Consider the following 10,085-nt stretch of genomic DNA (forward strand, 5'->3'; position numbering starts at 1 on the left):
GGTGCCCAGGCTGTCCCCACGGGGGTCACCCTGTCACCAGCAGCCTGCCCGGGCCGAGGGACGCTGACAGCAGCACGGTCACACCTGAGGCCACTTTATTGGAGTCGCCAGGGGCAGGGGTGAGGTCACTGCACCTCCAGGGCATCTATCACGGCCTGGGTGAAATCCATGGAGGTGGAGTAGCCCCCCATGTCCGCCGTGCGCACCTGCAAGGAGACGGGAGGTTAGGGGGACCAGCAGGGGACCTGCAGGAGCGGGGTCCCCCCGGCCCCAGGCTGGGCTGTGGCACTCGGGTTGGGCTCCCTGGAGCCCTGTGCACCCCCAAACTTGTCCCTGTGCCTTGGGGATGTGTGGAGGAACTGGTGTCCCCCCTGCCCCACACCGGCTCAGGGGTGCCCCAAATTCCATTTGGGCTCTGGTTCCAGCATTGCCCCCCCAGCTCAGCAGCCCCTGCACCCCAAAAGCTGCCCCAGGTCCCCCAGGGCGGGAGGGAAGCGTTGAACCCTTTATTAGCAAAGCAGAGTACAGAGCATGACACGATGGCACAGCCCAGAGCGGCACCAGGCCTGGCCCCAGGGGCACAGGGTTATGGGAACAACTCCCAGCTCTGGCCAGAGCCTGCAGCTCCCCAGTTCCCATGGCCTGGGGGGCACCGGGTGCACCTCCCCACCCTGCCCCGGTCTGGAGTGTTCCAGGGTCACCCCACGCCACAGGGACCCTGTGCCAGCAGCTGCCAAGAGGGGGAGGGTGGGGGACGTCACCCTGGTTATTGCTGAAAGCTGCACGGGATGGGTCCCACAGTCACACTGGTCCCACATTCCTGAAGATCCCATGGGAATGCAGCTCCCATGAGCATGCCACACTGGTCCCACAGCCACAGGGATCCCATGGGAATGGGGTCCCACAAATCCCACTGGTCCAACAGTCAAAATGACCCCACAGGAATGGGGGGGTCCCACAGTCAGGGGGATCCCATGGGAATGGGGTCCCACAGTCCAAGGTCCTGTTCTGACAGGGATCCGAGAATCCCACTGGTCCCACAGCAATGATAATCCAGTAGTGGGGATCCCATGGGAATGGGGGTCCCAGAGCCATGGTGGGTGGTCCCAATGTCCCTAGGAGCTGCCTATGATTGAGGGGCGCTGCCCCATCCCCCCCAAACCACCCAGCAAAGCCCAAACTCTGCACTGGTCGCCTCCTGTGGGGGATGGGGAAGGGCTCCTGGGCCACCCTCCTCCCTGGGGGGGCTGGGAGGGGGTTTGGGGAGGGGGCGAGGCGCTGGGGGGGCTGCTGGGGGTCCTAAGCCCCATAGTTGGGGTGCAGGTTGTCAATGACGGACTTGACGAAGTCGGAAGTGGTGGAGTAACCGCCCAGGTCCCGGGTCCGGACCTGCAAATCCAACACAGGGAGGGGAGAAACGGGGGAAAGGCTCTGGTGAACGAGGGAACGGCTGGGAGGGGCACAGGACAGCAGAGAGAGAGACAGCAGGGACCCTCCACAGCCCTGCCAGGACCTGCGGTGGGAACGGGGCTGTGGAACCTCCTGAGAGCCCTGCCAGGACCTGGGATGGACATGGGGACATAGAAAGGTCCCTGAGAGCCCTGCCAGGACCTGGGATGGACATGGGGCTGTGGAATGTCCCTTGAGAACCATGCCAAGACCTGGGATGGACATGGAAAGATCCCCGAGAGCCCTGCCAGGACCTGGGATGGACATGGGGACATGGAAAGATCCCTGAGAGCCCTGCCAGGACCTGGGCTGGGAATGGGGCTGGAGAAGGTCCCTGCCGAGAACCCAAATGCAGACAAGGCCATGGTGGATTCCCCAGCCCTGCCAGAAGTCCCTCCCTCGCCAGGACATGACCACAGGGGCTGGACACAGCTGTGGGCCTGGGATTATAGCTGGAGAGAGAAGAGGAGCCAAGAACTCCAGCTGGGAAGAAGAGAGGAACCAAGAATTCCAGCTGGGAAGAAGAGAGCAGCAAGAGAAGGTGACCCAGGCACCACCAGTCCTACCCACTGCCCTGCACTCACTTTTCCACCTTTGATCACCTTCTTCACCGCATCCGAGACCATGTTGGAGTGGTATTCCAGGCTGGAAAAGAGGGGGAAGCAGGGGTCAGCCCCTCAGGAGCCCCCCCAGACCCCCCAAACCCCCCTTTAGAGCCCAGCACGTACTTGAGGTGCCGCAGCATGTTGGAGGCCGAGAGCAGCATGGCCGTGGGGTTGGCGATGTTCCTGCCCACGGCCTGGGCGAAGGGGTGCCGGGCTCCCTGTGGGACACAGGCACGGTGACAGGATCACGCCACCCTGCCAGCCTTGGGACTCGTGCTCTGGGCTGGCCCTGGGATGCCCCTGCTCACCAGCTCGAACACGGCGTACTCGGCGCTGTAGCTCTCGCCGGGCACGACGCCGGCGCCACCCACCAGCCCCGCGGCCAGGTTGTCCACGATGTTCCCGTAGAGGTTGGGCATCACCAGGACGTCAAACTGGTAGGGATTCTGCACCAGCTGGGATGGGAATGGGAATGGGAGTGGGGCAGTGAGGCCTGGAACAGCTCGGGGGAAGCTCAGCCCCACCCTGGGACAGCCCAGGTCTGGTGGGGCTGGATGAGCTCCGAGGTGTCTCCAACCCAAATCATTCCATGCTTGGCACAACTGCCTGGAGCAGCAGAGAGGGACTGGGGAGTTTTTAGGAACTAAAGGGGAGTTTTTAGGGATATAAAGGGGAATTTTTAGGGATAGAAACACACCCAGCCTCAGTGGGGCTGCAGGAACCCAGATCCCCAAACCCCCCAAATTCCCCCAGGAGCAGCACTGGGATGGCCCCAGAGCCCAGGTGAGACAGAGCTGGGAATGCTGGGGGGGCTCCTGCCTGGCACGGGGACAACCCTGGGGCCAGGTGGGCTCGGTGTGCCCAGGCTTGGAGGTTCCAGCTCCTCAGGGGACTTTGGGAAGGGACCAGCGACAGGGACACACTCGGGGGCGTGGCCGGCCCGGGGGCGTGGCTGACCTGCATGCAGCAGTTGTCGATGATCATGGTGTCGAATTTGATCTTGGGGTAGAGCTCTGCCACCTCCTTACAGCACTGCAGGAACAGCCCATCCCCCAGCTTCCTGCACAGGGAACACCAGGAAGGGTTGGAGGGCAGCAGGGGAATCCCAAAGGCTGCAGGGATCCAGCAGGAACTGGGATCTGGGACACCCTTGGGGGCTCGTCACGCTGCTTTCCCCCCCTCTCCCTGATGGGCAGGAGATTTGTCCCAAGTGGGAGGTGCAGGAGGAGCTGTCCAGGAGCTCCCATCAATGATTCCAGAGCCTGGGATTCTGCAGGAATGACCCCAAACCAACGATCCCACAATCCATGGGGACAGGGTTGTTATGGAGATGCTGCCCTGGGAATATCTGGACACTGATTTATCAATAAATCTGATCAGCAGCAGCTGCAGGTCAGTGTCTGCTCACTCCTGGCTGGGAGCAGAGTGAGGGAAAGCCCCAGTCCCAGGGAAATCCTGATCTCCCTCACTCCAATCCCCAGTGTCTAACCTGGCCTTGGGCACTGCCAGGGATCCACAGCAAATCTGGGAATTCCAGCCCAGCCAGGAATTCCTTCCCAAGACCCCACCCCATCTCTCTTTTTCCACCTTGAAGCCCTTCCCCCTCTCCTGCCATCCAGGTCCCCCCAGGTGTCCTGGAGCCCTTTTGGGCACTGGCAGGTCACGCTGGGCTCACGGCGCTGCGGCAGGTGGCCTGGGCAGCGCCGAGGGGACAGGGGGTGACAGTGCCACTCACATGATGTTGGCCTTGTGCACAGCTGTGACCTTGGCCCGGCCCTTCTTGGTGGCGTAGTCGAAGGCGAACTTGGCGATGCGCTGGGACTTGGCCCTGGTGATGATCTTGAGGCACTCGATCACCCCCTTGGCACTCTGGGGACACGGGGGGGTCACAGCCTGGGCACGGCCACCCAGCCTGGCCCTCGCACCCTCACAGCCCGCCTGCTCTGGCCTCTCTGCCCTGCCTTGTTATTTGTATTTTTTATCATTATTATACCACCTTCTCTCTCCTTACAGTATTATTTCATTATTATTTATTATATATTATATTAATTATATTAACTATATTAGTTATATTATATTATATTATATTATATTATATTATATTATATTATATTATATTATATTATATTATATTATATTATATTATATTATATTATATTATATTATATTATATTATATTATATTATATTATATTATACTGATAATTGTTTATTATCTTCCCTTCCCTAGTATCATCACCATTATCATTATCACCATTGTTATTATTAATATTAATAATATTTATTATCTTCCCTTCCCTCTCCTTATCATATCTGTTATTACTACTATTACTATTAGTTATTATTATTCACCACATTTACTATATGTATTATTATATATATTATTCTTACACGTATTTATATTTATTACTAATTCTTAATCATCATGATTTTTCAATTAAATATTTCTTATCACTAAAATTTTGTTCCAATTACTAGATATTTCTTATTATCACCATTTTGTTTCAATTACTGAATTGTTCTCATCTCAGCCCAGATTTGCCTTTTCTGTCCAGTTCTCCTCCCCCTGGTGTCTCCACCCTGGCCAGGGTTAGCCCAGGACAATCCATGTGCCACTGTCCCTCTTGCCAGCCATTGTCCCCCTGCAGCCACCCCAGTCCTCCCTGGCCCTGGGTGTGTTCCTATCCCAAAATATTCCCTAATTCCACTGCTCCAGGCAGGTCCTGAGTGTGCTGAGCTGGGAATCAGGGAATCATGGAGAGACCTTGGAGCTCATCCCACCCCAGCCAGGGACACCTCCCACTGTTCCAGGTGGCTCCAACCCCAGTGTCCAACCTGGCCTTGGGCACTGCCAGGGATCCAGGGGCAGCCACAGCAAATCTGGGAATTCCAGCCCAGCCCCTGCCCACCCTCCTAGCCAGGAATTCCTTGCCAAGATCCCAGCCCAATCTCCCCTTTCCCAGTGGAAGAAATTCCCTGGCTCCTGTCCCTCTGTCCCTTGTCCCCTTTTTTTATAATCCCTGATCCCTATCCCTAAAACCCAACCATTTCTTTTTCCCCTTTTTTCCCCTTTCTCCCCACTTTTTCCCTCTCCAGCTCTCCTGGAGCCCCTTTAGGGACTGCCTGGAGCTGTGTCCCTCCAGGTGTCCCAGGCTGTCCCATGTCCCACCTCGTGCTCCAGGGAGCTGTACTCGCCCTCGGTCTGCTCCCGGATGATCACCAGGTCCAGGTTGTTGTGCCGGGTCTGGTAGCCCGGGAGGCTCTTCACGTGCACCACGTTGGCAAACAGGTCCAGCTTCCTCCTGGGGACATGGGGACACGGGGACAGGGTCATCGGGGCTGCTCCGGGGTCACCGTGTCCCCTCTGAGTGCTGGGGACACGGCGGGGCCACCCCCCTCTGCAGGACCCCAGCGTGAGCAGGGACAGCTCCTGGCCAGGGATCATCCCGCAGGAGTTTTGCTTCCCAATTACTCATTAATTATTAATTAATGGTGTTTTCTCAGTGATGAGTTCTGGGATCCACCCCAGCGTCTCCAGAACTTCCATGGAAGCAGGATCAGTCAGCAGGGACAGCTCCAGGCTATGGAGTTTTGTCTCTCAATAACTCATTAATTAATAATTAATGGGTTTTTCCAGTGACAAATTCTGGGACCCAGCATCTCCAGAATTTCCAGGGAAGAAGGATGAATCAACAGGGCAGCTCCAGGCTATGAGTTTTGTCTCCCAATAACTCATTAATTAATAATTAATGTTTTATCCACAGTGACTGTCCCCTGCAAGTCCCAGGGGACACAGCTGGGGCCACCCCCCTCTGCAGGACCCCAGCGTGAGCAGGGACAGCTCCTGGCCAGGGATGGTCCCGCAGGAGTTTTGCTTCCCAATTACTCATTAATTATTAATTAACGGGGTTTTTCCAGTGACGAATTCTGGGATCCACCCCAGTGTCTCCAGAACTTCCATGGAAGCAGGATCAGTCAGTAGGGACAGCTCCAGGCTATGGAGTTTTGTCTCTCAATAACTCATTAATTAATAATTAATGGGTTTTTCCAGTGACAAATTCTGGGATCCACCCCGGCATCTCCAGAATTTCCACAGAAGCAGGATCAGTCAGCAGGGACAGCTCCAGGCTATGGAGTTTTGCCTCCCAATAACTCATTAATTAATAATTAATGGATTTTTTTCCCCGTGACTGTCCCCTGCAAGTCCCAGGGGACACAGCTGGGGTCTCTCCCTCTCCAGGACCCCTCAGGGTCCCACTGAAGGTTTTGTTTCCCAGCCCACACAGAATCCCTCAGCCTTTTCCTCTCCCCCATAACTCATTAATGATTAATTAACTAATTTCCCTCACCTGAGCCTCATGTCATAGGATGCCAGGTCTCCCTTGTACTCCATGGGTGTGTGGATCTTCCCTGCAGGACACGGAGCGGGGTCAGGACACGGGGGAATTGTCCCAACATCCCACAAACCCTCCCCAGCACAGCCCGAGGGGACAAGGACAGGGACAGGGACAGGGACAGGGACAAGGACAGGGACAGGGACAAGGCCAGGTGCTCACCAATGAGGGCCACCTTGCTCTCCTTCATGGAGTCCACCACCCGATCCAGCTTCTCCTCGGACGCCGTGTTCTGCACCTCGCTCAGGTGGTGCTCGTCGAAGATCACGGGGACATTGCCAGCCTGGGACAGGGACAGGGCCACCCACAGTCACCTCGGGGACACCACAGGGGGACACCACAGGAGCCCTGAGCCAGCCAGGGCCGTGCTTCGGGACGGGAGGGAACTGGGATCACCTCAGTGGCATTGATGGAATCGTGGGATATTTCCCTTGGGAAAAGCCTCTGAGGTGTCCCCAGCACTGCCAAGGCCACCCCTTGGGATGTCCCCAAGTGTCACACCCACAGGGCTGGTAAATCCTTCCAGAGATGGGGATTCTCCTTTGGGAATCATTTTTAGGAGGAATTTTCCCAATATCCCAAATCCCTCCAGGAATGGGGACACACCCTCTGCCTGTGGGACACGCAGGGACACTTGGGGACACACAGGGCTGTGCAGGGACACACAGGGACAGGCAGGCACACAGGGACATTTAGGGACACACAGGGCCATGCAGGGACACTCAGGTTCAGGCAGCACACAGGGACAGGCAGACACACAGGGACATTTAGGGACACTCAGGGACACACAGGGCCATGCAGGGACACTCAGAGACTTACAGGGACACACAGGGACAGGCAGGCACACAGGGACATTTAGGGACACTCAGGTCATGCAGGGACACTTGGGCCACCTGCTGCTGGTGTCCCCTGGCCATGGCCATACCTTGAAGACCTCCTTGACAGCGTGCATGAGCTCCGGGCCCACGCCGTCCCCCGGCAGCATTGTCACCTGGAATGTCCCCTCAGCCCTGTGGGACTGCAGACACAGCAGGGTCACCCCAAAATGGCCAAAGGGACCCCTCAGGGACCTCAGCCACGTCACACCCACAGGGACACGGAGAGATGGGGATGTGGAACATTTGGGTTGGGAAAGCCCTGCAGGGCCAAGGCCACCACTGAGCATTGTCCCCAAGTGTCACATCCACAGGGCTGGGAAATCCCTCCAGGGATGGGGACTCCACAGCTGTGCAGGGCTGGACAGCCCCTCCCAGGAGGAAAATTCCCACAATGTCCCTCCAGTGTCCTCCCAAGGGACCCCTGGGGACATCCAAACCTCTCCTGGCACAGCCTGGGCCCGTGTCCCTTTGTCCTGTCCCTGTTCCCCACCCCCCAGCTGTCCCCTCCTGGCAGGAGCTGTGCAGAGCCACAGGGTCCCCCCTGATCCCCCTTTTCTCCAGGCTGAGCCCCCTCCCCAAATCCAGCCTGTCCCTGGACACACTGCAGTCCCTCCAAGCCTTGTCCTGAGGGCCCAAAGCCAGCCCAGGACGGAGCTGTCCCTGTCCCTGTCCCGGGGCCACCCCGGCGGTGACACCAGCCCTGAGCACACCTGACACCACGGAGGGACCTTGTCCTGCTCAGCACTGCCAGAAATAACCTCTGCCTCTGCCCAGAGGGATTCCTGAGAGCTCCCAGCACAGCCCCGTGCTCCTAAATCCCCTCCTCCCTGCCCTCAGGATCCCTTGGAATTCTGGACAGGCATTTAAGGAGGAATTTCCCAATATCCCATGGAAATATCTCCAAGGATGGGGACTCTCCCCTTCTCCTTCCAGTAGGAATTTCCCCAGTATCCAACCCAATATCCAGGGACACCCCAGTGCTCCTAAATCCCCTCACTCCTTCTCCCTGCCCTCAGGATCCCATGGAATTCTGGACAGCCATTTTTAGGAGAAACATCCCCAATATCCCACCCAAATCTCTCCAGGGATGAGGACTACTCCCTGCTCTTTCCAGGAGGAATTTCCCCAATATCCAACCCAATATCCCAGCACAGCCTGGTGTTCCTAAATCCCCTCACTCCTGCTCCTTGCCCTCAGGACCACCTGGAATTTTGCCAACCCCCATTTTCACAGCCCAGACCACAACAGAACCTCACTGATTGCTCCTGGGATGTCCCACCCATCCCTCCCCTCCTTCCCCAGCCTGGAATTCCCTGCTGGGAGCTGCTCCCAGCAGGAACCCCCAGACCCAGCCCAGGGAATTCCCTGCCAGCAATGCCAGGGAAACTCCAAACCCCCAGTGGGAACAGGGAAGGAAGAGGGGAGGGAGGGAAGGAAAGCTGAGAGTCACAGATGGGCAGCTTTAAATAAGCTGGAATCAAATGTCCAGGGCACAAATGGGAAATATCAGGAGGCAGAGCTGAGGGAAGGGCAGTGCCTCAAGGTCACACTCGGGGCTGAGCCCTTCCCTCAGCCATATTCCCATGGAATCAGGGAATTTTCTGGCTGGGAAAAGCCTCGGAGACCCCCCCCAGCACCGCCAAGGCCACCACTGGCCATGTCCCCAAGTGCCACATCCCCAGGGACATCAACCCCCACTGCCCTCCCCAGGAAGGAATCATCCCAATATCCCACCCAAACCTCCCCTGAGGCCTTTTCCCTTTGTCCCCAACCCCGCCATCCTCTCAGGGAGTTTGGGGGGTCAGAGGTTCCCCCCAGATCCCCTCAGCCCCTCCTCACCTTGGCCTGGGCTTGCTGCAGGAGGGTGGCCGAGGTGCCCAGCCCCCGCCATGCCCCGAGGCTCTGGGCACGCAGGAGGCCCTGGGGGTGCCACAGGTCAGAGAGCCCCGTCAGGGGGTGCCCCCAGCCCCAAAATCCTCCCCAAGCCAAAAATGAAACCCCCCACAACCCAGCCTGAAACTCCCTCACCCCCAAACTGAACCCCCCGGCCCTCACCTCACACTCTGCCCCAGACTGATCCCCCAAACACGTCTGAAGCCCCCAGACCCGTCTGACCCCTCACGGACCCTCCCAGCCCTCACTGACCCCCCAAACCCGTCTGACCCCCCCAGACTGACCCTCTCCCGACCCAACTGATCCCTCACTGACCCCTCAGACCCGTCTGACCCCCCCAGACCCGTCTGACCCCTCACTGACCCCCTCAAGCCCTCACTGACCCCCCCACGGACCCTCCCAGCCCTCACGGACCCCTCACAGCCCAGTGAACGATGAGGTCAGACCCCGTTTGACCCCCCGGACCCTGTCCGGCCCCCCACACCTGATGTCCCACCCCAGAGCGATGTCCCCCCTCATTCCGTGCCCTCAGTCCCCACGGCTGAGCCCGCTGTCCCCTCACCGCCCTTGTCTCGTCCCCCTCTCACCGCCGCCGCCGCCCGGCCCGCGCTGAGCGCCGCCATCTTTGCGAGCCCACAACGCACCGCGGCAAGGGGCGGGCACGTGACGTCAAAGGGGCGGGGCCTCGCTGGGCCTGTGGCGCCCCCTGCCGGACAAGCGAGATAGCGCGGGAACGGGACCCCCCACTGTCCCCCCGGGACCCCCCCAGTGTCCCCCAGGGACTCCGCAGTATACCCCCAAGGACCTCCCTCACTGTCCCCAGTGTCCCCCTGGGACCCCCCTCAATGTGTCCCCTGGGACCTCCTC

At 58.3% G+C, this 10,085-nt stretch overlaps 1 protein-coding gene across 2 annotated transcripts; it reads right to left on the bottom strand.

Moving 5' to 3' along the window:
- Window positions 1-78: 78 nt before the first annotated feature.
- IDH3B (isocitrate dehydrogenase (NAD(+)) 3 non-catalytic subunit beta) lies at window positions 79-9,929 on the bottom strand. 2 transcript variants are annotated; one of them, XM_059845524.1, is made up of 12 exons: window positions 9,806-9,929; window positions 9,165-9,245; window positions 7,373-7,465; window positions 6,610-6,730; window positions 6,403-6,463; window positions 5,223-5,355; window positions 3,790-3,923; window positions 3,012-3,114; window positions 2,363-2,509; window positions 2,178-2,272; window positions 2,034-2,094; window positions 79-206 (listed from the first exon to the last, which is right to left on the bottom strand). In XM_059845524.1, the coding sequence occupies exons 1-12, from the start codon at window positions 9,839-9,841 to the stop codon at window positions 126-128; spliced, it is 1,146 nt and encodes a 381-aa protein (XP_059701507.1). In that variant the 5' UTR covers window positions 9,842-9,929; the 3' UTR covers window positions 79-125. The 2 variants fall into 2 exon arrangements, with proteins under 2 accessions (XP_059701507.1, XP_059701506.1); XM_059845523.1 differs by lacking the exon at window positions 79-206 and adding an exon at window positions 492-1,389.
- Window positions 9,930-10,085: the final 156 nt, after the last annotated feature.

The sequence above is a fragment of the Haemorhous mexicanus genome, chromosome 4 (genome assembly GCF_027477595.1).
Source record: "Haemorhous mexicanus isolate bHaeMex1 chromosome 4, bHaeMex1.pri, whole genome shotgun sequence".
NCBI classification, from domain to species: Eukaryota; Metazoa; Chordata; class Aves; order Passeriformes; family Fringillidae; genus Haemorhous; species Haemorhous mexicanus.